General features: G+C 50.0%; 2 protein-coding genes and 1 non-coding gene across 6 annotated transcripts; 2 read left to right on the top strand and 1 right to left on the bottom strand.

The window, feature by feature from the left end:
* Window positions 1–284: 284 nt before the first annotated feature.
* LOC106630872 (zinc finger and SCAN domain-containing protein 2-like) lies at window positions 285–18,308 on the bottom strand. Of its 4 annotated transcripts, none has more exons than XM_055697883.1 (3): window positions 18,206–18,308; window positions 1,946–2,749; window positions 285–1,725 (listed from the first exon to the last, which is right to left on the bottom strand). In XM_055697883.1, exons 2-3 carry the CDS (start codon window positions 2,745–2,747, stop codon window positions 926–928), a joined length of 1,602 nt encoding a protein of 533 aa, XP_055553858.1. In that variant the 5' UTR covers window positions 2,748–2,749; window positions 18,206–18,308; the 3' UTR covers window positions 285–925. The 4 variants fall into 4 exon arrangements, with proteins under 4 accessions (XP_055553858.1, XP_055553856.1, XP_055553857.1 ...); XM_055697881.1 differs by lacking the exon at window positions 18,206–18,308 and adding an exon at window positions 3,273–3,336; XM_055697882.1 differs by lacking the exon at window positions 18,206–18,308 and adding an exon at window positions 3,273–3,336 and having other exon boundaries at window positions 285–1,722.
* Window positions 3,350–14,556, top strand: LOC129734447 (zinc finger protein 501-like). Its single transcript, XM_055697899.1, has 3 exons — window positions 3,350–6,957; window positions 7,075–12,301; window positions 12,651–14,556. Exons 2-3 carry the CDS (start codon window positions 12,112–12,114, stop codon window positions 13,973–13,975), a joined length of 1,515 nt encoding a protein of 504 aa, XP_055553874.1. The 5' UTR covers window positions 3,350–6,957; window positions 7,075–12,111; the 3' UTR covers window positions 13,976–14,556.
* On the top strand, window positions 16,877–16,958 carry TRNAL-AAG (transfer RNA leucine (anticodon AAG)). The gene has a single exon. It is a non-coding gene; the product is annotated as a tRNA-Leu (tRNA).
* Window positions 18,309–18,325: the final 17 nt, after the last annotated feature.

The following is an 18,325-nucleotide window of genomic DNA, read 5'->3' as shown; positions in this document are numbered from 1 at the left end:
AATTAGGAGGCAAAGAAGCTGGACAAAGATATGGCAGGAACCTGGGGCTGGACAAAAAAAAAAAAAAAAAAAAAAAAAGTTCTCAGGTTTTTCCACCCAAGAAATTCCCCTCCTCATCCCATCCCAATCCTCATCCTATCCTGCTCATCATCATCATCCCAATCTCCATCCCATCCTCATTCCATCCTAATCCTCATCCTTATCCCATCCCCATCCCACTTCCCAGCAGGACTTGGAGAGCTTCAACTCCCTCCGGGCACAGGAGCCATGCCAACACCCATGGATGCTCTTGGTGATTTTTATTAAATGTAAAAAACATGTAAAATGATCAAGGAAAAAGAAGGAAAGAAAAAAAAAAACAGTGAGCCTTCCCCTCTGAGCACTGTTGAGGGCGTGGGACCTGGCTTCTGCCGGGGAGCAAGAGGAAAATTGCCCCCAGTGCCCAGGATTTCCAGAATTAGCCGTACCTGTGAGGTTTTGTCTCAGTCAGAGGATGGGAAGAGGAGAATGTTACTCAAATCTGCCTTTTTTTTTTTGGCCTAGAAATGCCCCAAAGAAAGGTGAGGAAGATGTGCCAGTGAATGTGATTCTTCTGCAACATCCTCGTTGGGTGGCCATGGCTTCTGTGGGAGGACTGGCATCCTGGGGCGGGATGGGGACAGCATGGCCATGGCAGTGAGGACCACATCGATGAAGACATGCTCTTTGCCTTGCAAAGCAGCTCAGACCCTTGGTCAAGATGAAAAATGTCCTCTCTCTGTGTGGAACTCTCTGAGGTTTCTCTTCAGCCCTTCTCCTGTCTCATGGAAGGAAAGCAAGATGGGTGTCCACCTCTGCGTCTGGATACCTCAGCCAGAACCTTGCAGCCTGTCTTCAGGTGGAGCAAGCAGGCACTGGTCTCAGCAGGTCCCAACCCTCCCACCTCCTAATCCATGTGCATCTTCATGTGGGACATCAAGGAGACCTTGGTCCTGTAGCAATTCCCACACTCAGAGCATCGGTACGGAGCTTCACCTGTGTGGGTCCTCTCATGTTCCAGGCATTTGGAGCTCATGGTGAAGCCCTTCCCACATACGTGGCATCTATAGGGTCTTTCCCCAGTGTGGATCCGCTGGTGGACGATCAGGTGGGAGGTGTTCGTGAAACTCAAGCCACACTCAGGGCATTTGTGGGGTCGCTCCCCGGTGTGGAGCTTCTTGTGGAGCTTGAGGTTGAACCTCCGTGTGAAGCTCTTCCCACACTCGGAGCAGAGGTGAGACTTCTCAGACTTGTGCGGGCCCTGGTGGAAGAGCTCCGCGCTTATCATGAATGTGCTGGGTTGCTCACTGGGCTTCTCCAGCTGGTGAATCTGCTGGTGGGACGTGAGGGCAGAGCAGTTGCTGAAGCTCTTCCCACAGTCAGGGCACTTGCGGGGCTGCTCCTGGGCATGAAGCTGCTGGTATTGGCTCAGGCTGTTCCTACAATCAAAGGTTTTCTGGAATTCATACACCCGCTCTTTGGCACAGACCGTCTCCTTGGGGTCCTCCAAGATGTCCTCATGAGGACACCACTGCTCCTGCCTCTCCTCGGGCCAAGACTCTGCTCTTGACTGCTCTTTTAGGACTTTGTCCTCCTCAAGAGCCCAACAGCCCCCACATTTCTCCATCCTCAAGCTGGATCTGTTTGGTTCTCCTTGCCAGGAGTCTCCAGGCTGGGGATTCTCCTCTTGGTAGCCACCATCACCTGCTGATAGACAAGAGGGCCAATATGTGACAGCCCCAACAGAAAACGGGGGGAGGAACAACTGTGGGGGATGTCTCCAGATGGAAAAATAGGGGCCTCCACACCCCAAGGACCTTCCTACCCCATGCCCGGCACAGCTTTAACCCAACACAACCCACGGATGTTTTCATGGATGGACCCAAACCAGGGGATGGCGCAAGGACCTAGAGTAAGTCAAGGTTACCTGGTGGGGCTGTGGTCCCACAGCTGCTCTGCTGGGTGTCCTGGGATGGAGGTGTTGGCTGGCTGACCTCCTTGCTGTGAGCCTTTTTATGGGCATTACAGCGGAAGTTTTGGGTGAAACCCTTCCCACAGATGGGACACTTGAAGGGCTTCTCGCCTGTATGGACTGTCTTGTGTCTGACCAGGTCAGAGCTCTTCCGGAAGCTTTTTCCACAATCCCGGCACTCGTAGGGTCTCTCACCCGTATGGACCCGGCGATGCATGAGGAGATATTGCTGCCGGGCGAAGCTCTTCCCGCAGTCAGGACAGACATAGGGTTTCTCATTGGTGTGGACCACTTGGTGGGAGATGAGGTGGGAACTTTGGCTGAAGCTCTTCCCGCAATCCAAACACTTGTAGGGCTTCTCACCCCGATGGAGCATCTCGTGGATGAGCAATGGTGAGCCATCGTTGAAGCCCTTCCCACAGATGGAACACTTGTAGGGCCTCTCACCCGTGTGCAGGCGTTGGTGGCGGATGAGGTGGTTCCTCCAGTTGAAAATCCGGCCACATTCCTCGCACTTGTGGGGCTTCCTCTTGGATTTCGGTTTCGGCTGGGACTCACTCTCACTCAGATCATCGAGATTTCCATGGCTGGTGGCTTCTCCCCAGTGCTCCCCAGCTCTGTGTCCTTCCAGCCTCCAGTTCTGGCAGCCTTTGTCTCGTGTTGCCTCCTCATCGTCATCATCCGCTGCCCCTGTGTCTTGCTCCACCTTCACCTGGACCTTCTCGGGGTCCTCCTTCTCCTTGCTTGCCCACCCCATACCTGTGGGGACAATGTGGGGCGGGGGAGGAGGGTCATCAGTACCGTCACAGCCACTCTTCAACACCCAACACACGCCGGGGATAAAGAAGAGCTCTTATCCAACCTGCCCCATCGTGAGGCGGATGCCACCATGGGATGGATGGAACCGCAATGATGGAAGGCCTACCCCTATGGGGGGGAGAGGGCACATCCCTAAGGAAAACCCTGGCTCTAGAGACCACTGGGCAGAAGGGACCTTCCCACCGTTTCACATTTCCCTGCCCATGCTGCTGCCCGACCCCCGCTGCCTGCACACAACCCACCCCCCAACAACCCACCCGCTCCACCTTAGCGCTTGCTTCTAAGGTGCCTTCAGCTTTGCGCCCACCCCCCAAAAAAAAGGGGTAAAAGGATTTTTCCACGCCAGGTGGGGGGGCTGCGCATTCACCACCACCACCACACCCCCTGCCGCGCTAGGGGGCATGCGGACCCCGGGTGCTGGGCGCCCCCCGCCCCAGCCCCGAGCCCACGGGCCGGTCCTCACCGCCCTGCGCAGCCCGGGGGGGTCCCCAGCGCTGCCACCGCCACCCCCTCCCACCGCCGGCACTTGTCCCAGCCCCTTCCTGTGTCTCCGCACAGGCAGCCGGGCTGCAACCGGCCCCGAGCCGCGGCGGGGGGCCGGGGCCGAGCGGGGGGGTCTCCAGCTGAAGAGGGGAAGGTTGGAGCATCCCCCCTTCCTCGCTCTGCCCTCCACCCCCGGAACGAAGGTAGGCGGGATGCGGGGGGAGCAGTAGCAGCATCCCCCCACCCCGAGCAGAGCAGCAGCAGCCTCCGGGCGAGCTGCATCCCTGCATCCCCGGAGGGGCATCGTCCCCCAGGAAAGCGTCATCCCTGGGGGAGCATCAGCCCCGGGAGAACATCATCCCCCGGGAGAGCATCACCCCCTCCCCGGGCGTGCAGCATCCCTCGGGGAGCATCACCCCCGGGCGTGCAGCATCCCCAGGGGAGCATCACCCCCGGGCGTGCAGCATCCCCGGGGGAGCATCCCACAGCCAGAGTGGAGCATCTCCCACGGGCGCAGCGAGCCCACTGAGGATGCAGCCCACGGCTGGGTGTCTTGATCCATTTTTGGGTGTATAATCCCCCAGGAGAGCATCACCCCCGCCCCGGGCGTGCAGCGTCCCTGAGGGATCCCACTTGGGGTAAATCATCTTTGGTGCCTCCATCCCCAAAACACCCTTTGCTGGTCACATCTCCCATCCATGTCCTGCTGACAGGAGGCAGCCAGACCCCTAGGGAATCCCAGAAAAAAAATAATTGCTAAACCCAGGCAAAATAGAGATTTATTTTTTTTTTCTCCAGCCTGATGGAAATAAATTTGTCTCCTGGACAATAAACCCCAGAAGCAAAGCCACCACAAGCGAGGTATTTGAAGATTTAAGCGCAAGAACCTGAGAGTCTCACCCTGCACCTGTGCATCAGACCTATGTTTTGGTGTAAAATCAGGGGGAAATGGTCTAATCCAAAGGGGGGAGCACAGGTTCTTCTGCCTCTCAGTTGAGGAGTCTCGCTTTCTTTTCTAGAGCCCAGGTATTTCCTTGGCTGCCAACCATGAGCAGGGCAGGTTTGGGGCTCAGGCAGGTATCCCCCACTTTGTGGAAGGAAACTGGTTTGTGGTTTTGTTTTTTTTTTTACCTTTTAACTCAAGTATTTCGTATTTCAAATGGATGTGCTGGAACCCACCTGCAGGCCTGCAGTTACTGTTGAGGATCCTCAATTCTTATGGAAATATCCTTCTCATCTCTGTTAACCCCATCCTCCTCAACTGGAAGATGAAATCTAAGTATGTAGGAAAAGCTTTTAATAACACATAAAAACGTTTCAATAGCTGTGAAGCCATCGTGTAAAGATAAATTGTAAAATCTTTCATATTATTGCTGCCTGAGAAAATGTAATTTCACTTTATAATAAAGGTCTGAAGTAGATGATTAAGTCTTTTGAAGTTATTTTAGGGAATGCTTTTTTTCTGCCTAGTTAATTGCTGAAAAGAATGCGCTTAGGAGGGATAAATAATAAAACAGAATATTCCATCAGCTTTCAAACTTTTGATTCCCAAGTTGTGTTAAATCCCATTCCAGCCTTGGCTGCAGAAGAGGATTCTCATGGTCAAGTGCAGATTTCTGTTGCAGGGAAAATAAACCTGCTGCCTCTATAAACTGAAAGAATCGAGACTTTTTTTCCCTCTTCAGGACTTAGAAACCTCCTTCCATCCCTATTTATTTCTCCTTCCATCCCTATTTCTCTCTCCATCTCCATGCTCGTTCGTTCTTGGCTCCATCTCCTACTAGAGGGACAAATCCCTGCATGTCAGGAGAGGGGCAGTGGGGACAGGCCAAAATATAGCTATTTGGGCAAATAATTTTATATATATTGGAAATGGGAGAGGGTAAATGGATGGAGGGGAGTAATTAAATTTATAGGTTTATCTCCAGATTTGTTTTTCCCAGCCATGTCAGGTGAATACTTTTGTGCCAAGGGGATGAGATTAAGGTTAGTTTGGGGAGAGGAGGGTTTGTCTTTGGGGTAGGGGCTGCATCTGGGACTCATTTTGAGGTAAAAGCAGCTTTTTTTTTTTTTTTCTTTTGAGGAGCAGAAGGATATCACATTTGATTGCTGTTGCAATGATGTTTTCCTACCATCCTGGCTGGGAGGAAAGGGGTTAAGGCCATTCCCTCCCGGAGGGACTACTGGGAGGGTTAATGGGGCTCTTGCTTTGCACAATGGGCAGGAATATCCCAGATGGATGGCAGATTTACCCCCTGTGGGGTAATGACCCCCACCAAGAGGGGGTAGAAACCGCCTGTGATCCCAACCCCACAACTCTTGAGGTGTTGGGGTCCCTGGGATGCTTTGGGGATTTGGCAGAGACATCACCACCTGCCAAAAAAAAAAAGAAAAAAAAAATCCCAGGGGGTTAATCATCCCAGGTTTTCTTCCCAATAAATCATTCAGCTCCATCAACCCTGTTCTAGGGGGTGGGCATGTTCATTTTGGGAGATGGGGAAGGGATTTTAGGGGTGCAGATGCTCTGCAGCCCCAACTTCTCACCCTGATGCAGGTAAACATCCCTGTCCCCCCTGCTGCTTGTCCTTAAATTGCAACCAAAGCAAGGGGATTAAGCCTCTGCGAACATGGGAGTGTGGGTTTATCTCATGGGGGAGTATCATGGTTTGGAGACCCCGTGCGACGCAACGCATCCCATGGCCCATCCTGAAATAGTCAAACCCCAGCTCTGGTAGGTGGGAGAGGGGTTTCTCTGCTGCTTTACTACTAATTAATTAATAGTCATCAGGGAAGGGATGTAGTTATGAGGATTTTCCTTGTGCATTGGGTGAAGATCTCACCCCAGCATCTTGTGATGATGATGAATATGCTGATAAATAATGTTAAATAAGAGTTACAGTGTCTGTAAGGGCCTCCTTAAGGAATTAAATTAACCTTATTTAAAGGTAATCAAGATGCTTGTTGCTCTGGGGTAGTTGATGGTGGAAAATAATCTAACCAGGAGGGATTTTGTACACTTTACCTTAACTGGAGGCGGGGTGGGGAAGAGCAGGTGCAGATCCCTCCCCTTGGCCCTGGAATAAGCCTCTGGAGACTTTCCAGCTGAATGGCTGAATTAGGGATGCATCAGATGGGTGATCTTGGGAAGAAAGGGTAGTTGGCACCTGCAGGGTGGTCCTGGATACCAGGGGTGATAAGGTGGATACATTTGTTTTCCTCCCCTCAGGGAAAAGGAGGAGGTTTTCCAGCAAGATACAGGAGAAGGGACATCTTACAGAGCTCAGATTTCCTTTTTGGTTTTGACTCCTATTCTCTGGGTGTTTATTCCTTTAGGCGGACCCATCCTGGGTCATCTCTCATGGCCTACACCCTGATGAGGAGGGTCTTGCTTCATCATGTCCCATCTCTAGCCTCCCAAACCAGTTCCCCTCTTCCCTGTGGCTTTGATTTCCATGTTGACTGGTCCTGTTTCCCCGGGGATGAGCATCTCCAGGGCAGGCTCTTGCACCATCAGCTCTCCACCTGTGGATATGAGGAGATGATGAGTGGAGCAATGTGGCATGGATTGACATTCCCACGCATGAGAACCTGGTTATGCATAGACTCCATCTCCCATGCTTTTAGCAAGAAGTGTCTCTATCGGGATGTGTTCTCCACAAATGAAGGTCTCCAGCCCTGTTACAGAGATGATAATGCCTCAAACCATCCCAGAGAAGGACAGGATGGAGTTGGGTCTGATTTTCAGTCCTGGGAAGTCTTATTCTGCTTTGCTCCTCTTTCAGGTTTACCTCCTCCATCACCTCAAACACAGATCTGCTCCTGGCTTTTCTCCTCCCTTATCCCACCAGGGATGGCTTGGTGGTTAGACGGTCCTTTGTGGACTCTTTTTGATCCAGGAGGCCAACCTAAAGACATATAATGAGTGCAGTCGTGATGCCATAATGATCTAAGGTCTGGATGGGGGAGAAATGTTCCATAAATAGTTACAGCTGGAAAAGGATGAGGAGAAACCAATCTGGACCATGGGCAACGAATCCAAACCACTTTATTTGGGTAAATAAATTTATTCAAGTAGTAAAGGGTGGGCTTTGAAAATTAAACAGAGGTGTTCTTTTCTAATTTGATTTTGGGGTAAATAATGGAAAAGCTTCTCATATGGTGAATAAAGAATTTATTGACATGAATGTAGGATGATGAAAAGTTATTTATTATTTTGTTATATACTTAAGTTTATATATTACATATTTAATATTACTTTTATTATTGTATTAGAATCTTAGGTTTTATAATTAATTATATCCTTATATTTCAATTATACTTGTATGATATATTAATATTTATTATTACATTATTGGATTCTTATAGTGTCATATTATTATTTGTTAGTCTTTCTGCGGCTGCAATACTTTTATGCAGTTTGAGGTGGATGAGGTCTGATTAAGCCTCTAAGGAACATACATGTCTGATTAAGCCTCTATCTAAGGAACATACATGCCTCTAGAAATATATTTTTTTCTAAGCTGTTTTCTTCATTGTTGGAAATGCATGGGGATGTTTTGTTCCTAAATTTGAGTGAAAATCTAAAGATCGGCCCTTTTTTTTTTTTCAGGTGGTGGGGGAGGAAATGGAGCTGGGGGGGAAACCACAGCTCCCATTCATCAAAGGGGATAAAGAAATTACCGCATTTCCCGATGACAAACATTTGTCGGGGATTTTCTTTCTTTTTTCAGGGAAAAAAAGGGTAGGCCCTGCTGAAGAAGGTGTTAAAAAAAGGGGGGGGGGGGGGGGGCGGGGGCGGGCGGGTGAAGGAAGATCCCAAATAACCCTTTAACTCCACAATGCAATTTAAAATCTCCCTCTGCAGACCTAAATTTCATTTTTTTTCAACCAACTTTCAGCAATGTGCATTTATTTTCTTGGAGAAAAGATTTGGAGCAGAACAGTTACACATTTTTTAAAGATTTTTTTTTTTTTTCTTGCATGGGATAAATAAATTTCCTTTGGTAATTTCTTTAGGGAGTTTTTGCTGCTTGGAGCTGCATCACATCCCATCCTGCACTGCGAATCCCAGGTGAAATAAAAATTCGCTGTAAACCCAAAATTTTGGTTTTTTCCTCCACAATTTCTTTGGATCCTGCACTGAGTATCCCACAGGGACATGAAAAAATTGCTTGAGAAACAGATTATTTTGTTTTCAATTTCTTTTCTTTTCTTTGGATATTTTCATTGTCAGAACAGAAGTGTGGGAACAAAACCCCATTTTAGCTTTAAAATAACTGCAATCTATCCCCAGGCTGACACTTTTTTTTTTTTTTTTAGCTGCAAAATAATATTTTCTCAATTTTTATTTCTTCCCTCCTTGGCCACGGGTGGATTTTGGGCTCGAATTGGGTTTCTTAGCCCCAGATTTCTTATTTCTGAAGAGAAACTTCAGGCGCTGCAGTTACAAAAGAAGAAAAAAGGGAGAGGAGGAAAAAAAAAGGAAAAAAGTAGGGAAAAAAGGGGGAGAAAGGGAAAAAAGAAAAAGGGGGAAGGAAACAGGAAAAAAAGATAAAAGGGGAAAAGGAAGAATTAAAAAAAGAGAGAAAGTTAAAAGAGAAAAAGGGGAGAAAGGGAAAAAAGGAAAAACACAGGAAAAAGAGCGGGGGGGGGGGGAAGGAAAAGAAAAAGGAAAAAAGGTAAAAGAGGAGCAAAAAGGTGGAAAAAAGCGAAAAAAAAGTTAGAAAGAGGAGCCAAAAAAGGGAGAAAAGGATAAAGGCGGGGGGGGGGGGGGGGGGAAGGAAAAAAAGGGCCAAAAGGACAAAAGCGGGAATAGGTGGAAAAGGCGTTTTTCTCCCTAAAAGGGGTGCCGGGGGGGCGCGGGCCGACTCCATCCCCGCCCACCCCGCGGTGCCGGGGTTGGCTCGGGCCGACCCTCCCCGCCCGCGGGAGGCAGCGGCGGGCGCGCAGGTACCGCCGGGGATGCGCAGGGCCAGGGATCTCCGCGGGGCACCGGCCATGGCCGCGCTGGAGCCGGCCCAGGTAGGGCTGGGATCTCGCACGGGGCGGGGGCTGCTCACCTTCCACTGCTTTTTTAAAGTAGTTTTGTAGAATTTATTTCTCACTTTGCTTTTTGAAATTTTTTCTTGCTTTGTTTGAGTTTAATGGCTTACTTTGTGTTTTTTAAAATTTTATTTCTTACTTTGGTTTTTAGTTTTTAATTTCTTACATTAGTTTTTAAAATTTTATTTATTTGGCTTATTTGTATGGGGGTTTGTGTCTGTGTTTTCTGTTTATTTCTTTGTTCTTCCTAATTTCTTTGTTTTTTAATGAGTTTTTTATTTTATTACTTTATTTTTATGTCTTTTTTAGTTTATTTCTTACTTTTTATGTCTGCGGTTTTAAAGATTGTATTTCTTTGGGGGGTTATGTGTTTCTTTGGGGTTTTTTATTTTATTTCTTTGGTTTTTATGTTATCTCTTACTTTTTATTTCTTTCTAAATTTTTATTTCTTTTGTAAGATTTTCTTTCTTACCTTGCTTTCTTTAGTTCCTACTTGATTTTTTTTATTTTAGTTCTTCGTTTTTTTAAAAAAAATATTTAGTTCTTACTGTTTTTTGGATTTTTAATTCTTCATTTTTACTTTGTGATTCTTTGTTTCTCTGTGATTTTCTTATTTTGGTTCTTTGTGTTTGGGTTTTTTTTTAATTTGGGTTCTTTTATATTTTGGGGTTTGGGGTCTTTTTTTAAAATTTTGGTTCTTACTTTATTTTAGATTTTTGGTTTTTAAAACGTAGCTGCTTTGTTGCCCATTTAATTCCTTTCACACAAACACACACAACCCTCCCAGGTGCCCGAGGCTCTCCAGGAGGTGACTGTCACCACCACTGGGAAGCCGTGGCCATTCTCCAACCAACCCCCTGCCCTCCCAGCAGGTAAGGACGTCACCCCCCACCCATAGTTTCTGGGACATCATGGTGGTCTGCCCCGTAGCTCTTCATGGGCCGTGGGGCAGGAGGACCCCTCCAGCCCCTCTCCCAGCACTGGCGTTCCCTGCGTGCCTTTTCCAGGAGCTCCTGCTTTCAACCAACAAGACTCCTTTTAAAAGAAACTAATCTAATCCTCATTTCTCATGTTTCAGAGGTCGTGTGTCTCTATCAGAGAGTCATGGTGGGCTTCCAGGTTTCATGCCACTTCACATGCCCAAGATAATTGCTTGTGTTTGCTCTTCCCACCTCAGTTCCTGGGATAAATGTAATTTTTCCCCAGGATATGATGTATGTGAACACCAGTGAAAGGGAAGGTAATGCTAGTGGTCATGGGAGTGGTGGGACCAACCTTAAATCCTGTCAGGTTTTCCTTGTTCTGCCCTGGGAGGCAACTCATGGAGCTTTCTTGACTTTTTCAGTGCTTTGATGCTCTATAATTAGGTGGTTTTAATTAATACTGTCCAAGAAATTTAGCTGAGAACTTAGTTTAAATGCCCAAGCCTTGTCTTCATCCTCAACAGGAGATGAACGAGATCACGGGGTACTCTCCTCAACACCCACGTCCCTCAAGACACCCACTGAGGTGCTCCAAGCATCCCAACCTGGGCAGATGGATGCTCTTCTCCCACCTACGCCACGAGTAAAACTGCCAGTAATTAGTTAAAATACAGGAGGCAACTTGATAGAGGGATGTCTGGCTGGGAGGTGGGGCTCGGCAGCTCCTTCAGGCTCACAGTGCCCTCTCCTGATGGCTGCTGCCCATCTGAAAAGGGACATCCACGGGGATGGAGAACTACCCAGGTCTCCTCCAGCCCTGAGATGGTGAGTTGTGGATCCAGGAGGGGAGCAGGCAAGATGGAACGTTGACTCTCCAGTTGAGTTTTTAGGGTGCTTCGGTGGGGGGGGAATGCTTTGGGGGTCTGGTTCATACAACTTTGAGTGGCTTGATCATAAGATGAATTTATATCAACTTAATCTCACTGTACCACAGGTTTCCCATTTTTTTAATGGTCCTTCTTGCTCTTTTCTAATCTGATTTAATTCTGGGTCTGGGTAGCACCAGTATTTAACCTTTTCAGCTTAACCTTTCAGGTTAGTGCTGATTTCCTAGAGGATGCCTGTGAGAAGACCATGCCATCCTCGGGCATGCTGCACCACTCCATCTAAGAAATAATTAATGCCAACGATTCAGCCTTGAAGGGCACTAATAAAAGTCGTGCTTTGACACGCAGCTCGGTCCTTGAGCATAATCTCCTCCTTCACATGCTCCTTCTCCAACATCCTGCTCTTGGAGTAGATGTTCCAATGGACCCAAGTGTCTGATTTACCAGGTTGCAACCCCTTAATTTGAGAGCATGGCTTGTGCACTGTGCCCCGAACTAAGATTTTTCTGAAAGTAAAATCAGGGAGCAGGTCACTTGGGCCAGACACATCCAAGCTGTACAGTTGGCATGTGTGGTTTTACTTCTCAGTTTTTCCAGCCTTCCTTTTTTTCCTCCTGCTCCATATTCCCTGAGTCTTTCCAGATGGACAATCTCTGCCTTTCTCAAATGCTCCTCATCTCACTGGGCTTTTCTGTCTTCTCAAAGTGGTCTTGGGGCTGATTCCTCTCTGGTTCAAGCCACTTATTGCCTGGGATGACTTCTCCATCACCTGGAAAGCTCCTGTAGATACCCTCAGGAAACCCTGCTAGGACTTCCCTCCTCAGGAGACCTGAGCACCTGGATTTTCTCTCTCTTTTTGAAGAGGGATGAGTTTTGAGGTCACACCTCTGTCTCCTGTGATGAAGCATCACAGACTGGTCATTATCTACCCAGTAATCCAACACTGTCTACCTGAGCAGGCTTCCCCATGTATAATAAGCCTGACCTGCTCGCTCAGCTGAAGCAAGAGGAGGAGGCTTGGATCCCCGACATACAGAGCTCAGAGGAGGAGGAACAACTGGTGAGACCCCTCTTGAGGTTACAGACAAGGAGAAAGAAATGGTGGAGAAGCTGCCAAGACTCTGGGAGCTCCTCTGGCTCCAACTTCTCTCACTCAGGTAAGGGACTTGTTTTACACCCCAAAATGGAGATGCCAGTCATAGCTCCTTGCCTCCACCAAGCAAGGTGCTACTGCAAACTGGTGTGACTGGGAGGAGGGTGGTTCAGGGCTGCAAGGACACATTTAGGCATCAGCAGCCAGAGGTAACAAACGCTTCTCCTGGCAGGAGGGTGCTGTTTCTTGTGGATCCAGGTAGGACTGAGGGATGAAATCAGTCACTTTTTTGGGTCCTTCTCTCCAGCCCTCCTCATGCTCCCTCCCCAGCACATTCAGGGTGGAGGCAGAGGTGGATTCCCTTTCATTTTGGGTTGTTTGGGTTTGGTTTTTTTTTTTTTTTCCCTTGGCAGCCAATGGATGGACTAGTGAGACAGAGGAGAGTTCCCAGGAGGAAGACAAAGAGCTGCAGGGTGGCTTGGTGAGGAAACCCAAAGGTGACATCTCCCTGGGCTACAAGTACCACAAGAGCAACTCGCGAAGGAGATCTGCTTCTTCCAGCCACAATGAGAGAAAACCCAACACCAAGAGCCCCTCAGGAAGACAGCTGGGGCACCACAAGCACGCTTGCAGCAAGTGTGGGAAGAACTTCAGCCGTAGTTCGTCCCTCAGCCGGCATCAAAGGGTCCATGTGGGGGAGAAACCTTTCACCTGCTCCAACTGCAGGAGAAGTTTCACGTGCAGCTCCACACTAAAGGACCATCAGAAGACCCCCTGCCAGGAGAAACCCTACAAATGCCCCAGCTGCGAGAAACACTTTGTTTCTGCCAAGTCTCTTGGAAAACATCGCAAGCTCCACCTGGAGAATGGGCTGCACCGGTGCTCTGACTGTGGGAAAAATCTCACTTCCAACTCAACTCTTATCATCCACCGGAGGATACACACCGGGGAGAGACCCTACAAGTGCCCTGACTGTGGGAAAACCTTCATGGCCAACAAATCCCTCAACAAGCATCGCAAGATACACACAGAAGATGCAGTCTTCATCTGTCCAGACTGTGGGAAGAAACTCAATTCCAAGTCCACTCTCATCATCCACCAGAGGATACACACTGGGGAGAGACCCTATGAATGCCCCGACTGTGGGAAAAGCTTCATGGCCAACAAATCCCTCAACAAGCATCGCAAGACTCATACAGAGGAGAGGATCTATAAGTGTCCTGAGTGTGGGGAAACCTTCCCCAAACACTCAGTCTTCATAGCCCATCTCAGTACCCACAGGGACAACAAGCCTGGCTATGTGTGCTCCGACTGTGGTGAAGCCTTCTTTGAAAGCTCAGCTCTAAAACAACACCGGAGAAAACACTTGGTAAAGAAACCCTACCAGTGCTCTGACTGTGGGATCAGCTTCACTGTCCAGTCGGCCCTCCTCCTCCATCAGAAGAGCCATGTAGGACCTAGGCCCTATGTCTGCTCCGACTGTGGGAAAGCTTTTCGAGAGAACACCACACTCCGTAGGCACCAGCGTATTCATACGGGTGAGAAACCCTACCACTGTTCTTACTGTGAGAAGAGCTTTCGGGCCAGGTCCACCCTCATCATCCACCAAAGGATCCACACCGGAGAGAAACCTTATAAATGCACCAAATGCACCAAGTGCTTCGTGTCCAGCTCTTCCCTCATGAAGCATCTGCAGACGCATCTCCGCAAGGAGCTGCTGGTGAGTCCGAATCAATGACTTGTTTTTCCCAATCTCTTCAAGGAGCCTTAGGGTGCCCACCTCAGCGATGGATGGATGGACGGGTGTATACCCCTTCCCACAGCTCATCCATCCCAGAAATGCATTTCAGCATAATTTTCACACCCTTCTTCCACACACGTTTAGTGGCAGTGGGTGTTCTCTGGACCAGGCATGCAGCAGTGGGTTGAGGCACAGCGCTGGGCTGCTCAGTCCCCAACCCCTGGGCTGGCTGCAGGGACGTAGATGCCCTGATGGTATGGAGCCTGGGGTTTAGGGACCACTTGACATGGCTCACACATTAGGAACCTGCTGGAGTAGAAATCTAGGTCCTCCTATAAAGGCTAAAAAGCCTCTTTTTGGCCTCCCACCTTCAAAGACATTTAAATATGTTAAGAAAAGGCCCACCCTGAAAGCGAGGGGTCACCATACCCAGAAGGTTTGGTCTGTTTGGATCATTGCTTTTGTCGGATAGAGCATTTTCCAAAAACACAGTTTCTTCCCCAATTTCCCCCTTGTGCTCACTGTCTCTCACCTGACTTTTCTACTGCCACCTTCAAAATACACCACAATGAATTTGGCCTGGCTGTGACACGTTGTTTGTGGGTACCTGCTTTCAAATGAGGTACATTAAAGTGGAACTGGGTTTCAGGGAGTGCAGGACCATAATTTGACTGCTCAGTTGGGAAACTGGAGGCAGGGGTGAGGGACCCCCCTGCATGTTCCCTGCTCCCCACATCTCCAGGTGGTCCTGGCACTGTCCTGAGCACGTAAGGTGCTCTCAGCTGGCAAAAAGATGAGCTGCACTGGAGGCTGAGCATGCACAAGGGGTACGTGCATGGAGGCATCGTCCTGGGGAGCCACCTGCACGCCAGCCAAAAGCTGGAGAACCTGGTGGAGCTGGGACTGGAGGGCTGGAGGCCCCTGACAGTGGAGCTGGAGGGGATGTGCCTGCAGGTGGGGTGGCCTTGGGGTGTTCCTGCATGTGGGGAGGGCTGTGATGGGCCCGAATTCCCATGTATCCCTGCATCAAGGGCACGTTGGGTTTGCAGGATGGTGGGGATGGGGTCTGGGATGGCTTCTGCACTGCTGTGGGTCCCACCGTGTGGGACCAGGCACTGAGTCTGTTGTGCTTCCCTTCTCCAGGACATCAGGAGCACCATGAGTGAGTACGTCCCATCCTGGGCACCCTTAGTGTGGGATGCCATGGGTGGGCTCCCGGGGAGTTCTTAAAGGGACCCCAAGGTGGGCAGAGGCAGGGTGGTAGGCACCGCGCTGTGGGGATGGGCGAGGGGGGTTTGGGGAAGGTGGGATCTGCTGCGTGGGGTGGTGTGACAACCACCCATCGTGGTGCCCTGGAGTGTTGCACCCGCACCATTGGCAGAGCTCAAAATGAGTTCCCCTAAAATCCTCTGGAGCCAGAAGAACATGGAGGAAGTGAGGAAGACTGGGGCAGAGGCAAGAGATGGATCTGGGCTGGATCCTTCCCCTGGATGTTCAGTGGGAAGAGTGGCTGGGTCCAACATTCCACCGGGATTCAGCATGCCAGTGCTGGTCTGGTACTGGGCTGCCCAGAAGTGGTCAGAGCTCTCCAGATGTGGCCTCACCCCTCCACACACTCCAGATATGGCAACACGCAACATCCAAGATGTCACCTCAACCCCAGGTCACTCCAGATGTGGCATGACATTGTGCTCTAGATGTATCCTGCAAAGCTCCAGATGTGCTTTCACCTGTATGGTGCTCCAGATGTGCTTCCACTCATCTGGACCAGGTAAGGGTTGCAGATGCACAACCATTTGTGCGGATGTCCCCATCAAGGTAGTTTCGTGTTGTCTCGCAGGATTTTGGACGAGCGTGGCACATGGTGCTGGGCATCACATAGCATCAATATACCCTAACTGTGACCACCTTCTCTTCCTTCCAGTGGACTTGACCTTGGACCCTGCCTCTGTTTATCCCAGCTTCCTCCTGTATGAGGACGAGTGGAGATCTACCTGGATTGCAAAGGTGGATAAATGAACTTCTGCAATGCCACCGACCAGACCCACCTCTACACCAACAGTGGGGCCTCCGCTGGCATCCTGTGATCCTTCTTCATCCTTGGCTTGACCCAGGGAGGGAGCGATGCTGAGCCCCCCATGGTCTGCCTAGCCATGGAGTGGGGATGAGGGCAGCCAGCTGCCTGTCCCCACCTGCAAATCCAAATCCAAATCAAAGTCCATCGTTGGGGGAATTTGAGGGTTAGAGCAATTGTATATCCCCAAAAAGGATGACAGCTGGACCACTGCAGAAAATAATGGCTTTTTCCCCTGGGAGTGTCAATGGAATTTTGATTCACCTGTATTTGAGGAAAAAAAAAAACCCAACCCATGGGTGTTTGGGATAAATTTCTACAAACATCCACTATCCTTTCTTTGGAAATGCCAGAGTTTTTATTGATTAAAAAAAAACAAACCAACAACAAAAAAACAAAAAGGCTGCCAGGGTTTGTGTAAGTTGCAGCAGTGAAGCTGGGCAGAAAACTGGGGACAAGACCAAAACCAGGAGGTTCTGGGCATCTGGGAACTGTCCCCAAGCTCCCTTGTTCGTGTTACCTAGCCAGAGCTCTGTCCTTTGGCTTCCAAAGGGACAAGGAGCTGAGCGGGACCCCCAGGGTGGCAGGACAGGGCTGAGACCCCATTTCCCAACTCGCTTTAAAACCCCCCCATTACGAATTTTGCAGAATTCCCGATTTCTTTTCGTATTATTTTCCATAATGAACCCAAGGATAGCGTGACCCCCAGGGTGGCAGGAAAGGGCTGAGAACTCATTCCCATCTCACAACCCCCTAAGAATTTTGTGGGATTCACCAATTTTTGTCTTCCTGTTTCATGTAATGAGTTGAACTTTTTCCAGCAGGGTAGTGTGGCCGAGCGGTCTAAGGCGCTGGATTAAGGCTCCAGTCTCTTCGGGGGCGTGGGTTCGAATCCCACCGCTGCCAGATGCTTTTTTGGGCTCCACAGGGAGCACAGCTGCAGCACGGGGTGGTGCCACAGCTGCAGAGGCCTGTGTGTGGAGGGGGGAGCTGACATCTGGAGGAGTACTGTATGCTAGTTTGGGGCTTTCCCAGTACCAGAGAGGCACCGGTGTGCTGGGCCTTCCCCTCTTTGCTCCCCCCACGTTCATTCTTCTGGCTCCAGAGGATTTTAGGGGAACTCATTTTGAGCTCTGCCAATGGTGCGGGTGCAACACTCCAGGGCACCACGATGGGTGGTTGTCACACCACCCCACGCAGCAGATCCCACCTTCCCCAAACCCCCCTCGCCCATCCCCACAGCGCGGTGCCTACCACCCTGCCTCTGCCCACCTTGGGGTCCCTTTAAGAACTCCCCGGGAGCCCACCCATGGCATCCCACACTAAGGGTGCCCAGGATGGGACGTACTCACTCATGGTGCTCCTGATGTCCTGGAGAAGGGAAGCACAACAGACTCAGTGCCTGGTCCCACACGGTGGGACCCACAGCAGTGCAGAAGCCATCCCAGACCCCATCCCCACCATCCTGCAAACCCAACGTGCCCTTGATGCAGGGATACATGGGAATTCGGGCCCATCACAGCCCTCCCCACATGCAGGAACACCCCAAGGCCACCCCACCTGCAGGCACATCCCCTCCAGCTCCACTGTCAGGGGCCTCCAGCCCTCCAGTCCCAGCTCCACCAGGTTCTCCAGCTTTTGGCTGGCGTGCAGGTGGCTCCCCAGGACGATGCCCCCATGCACGTACCCCTTGTGCATGCTCAGCCTCCAGTGCAGCTCATCTTTTTGCCAGCTGAGAGCACCTTACGTGCTCAGGACAGTGCCAGGACCACCTGGAGATGTGGGGAGCAGGGAACATGCAGGGGGGTCCCCTGCAATGGGAGCAGCCATAAAGACAACATGGTTATAATGGGGAAAAACACTGACAGGAGATGTCTGCTGGTTCAGGAGCCCTGAGCATTTTTGATAAGCACAGGCAGGAGCCTGGGTCATCCTAAATAAGTGCAAAACAAAGCAAGTGCTATAAAAAACTGGCCTCTGGAGAGAGCAGAAGCCAACAGCAGCCATGTCCTGCACACACATATTTAGACGTAATGCTTTTGGTCCTGCCTCTCCTCGATGGCATGCCTCTGGGAGAGGAGTTACACAGATCTACTCATTACCAGCCCAGTCGGTGGACTGCACGCTGGGAATCGAGCAAGCTACCACTGTACCTTGATCCAAGCCTCAGGGTCTGGGACAGGGATCTTCATCACTTCCAGAAAACCAAGGGTCCTGGAGAAAGCCCATACGGTTTATCCGTGAACAAAAGCCCTGTTGCACGGCACACACCC

This window comes from Falco cherrug, chromosome 21, assembly GCF_023634085.1.
Source record: "Falco cherrug isolate bFalChe1 chromosome 21, bFalChe1.pri, whole genome shotgun sequence".
NCBI classification, from domain to species: Eukaryota; Metazoa; Chordata; class Aves; order Falconiformes; family Falconidae; genus Falco; species Falco cherrug.
Note: the sequence above shows the minus strand (reverse complement) of the source record. Positions and strands in the feature narration are given on the sequence as shown.

Coding starts and splice junctions, on each gene's coding strand:
- LOC106630872 (XM_055697883.1), bottom strand. CDS start 2,747: ATGGGGTGGGCAAGCAAGGAGAAGGAGGACCCCGAGAAGGTCCAGGTG. Junction 1,726..1,945: donor TGGGACCACAGCCCCACCAG/GTAACCTTGACT, acceptor CTTGTCTATCAG/CAGGTGATGGTGGCTACCAA.
- LOC129734447 (XM_055697899.1), top strand. CDS start 12,112: ATGTATAATAAGCCTGACCTGCTCGCTCAGCTGAAGCAAGAGGAGGAG. Junction 12,302..12,650: donor CTCCAACTTCTCTCACTCAG/GTAAGGGACTTG, acceptor TTCCCTTGGCAG/CCAATGGATGGACTAGTGAG.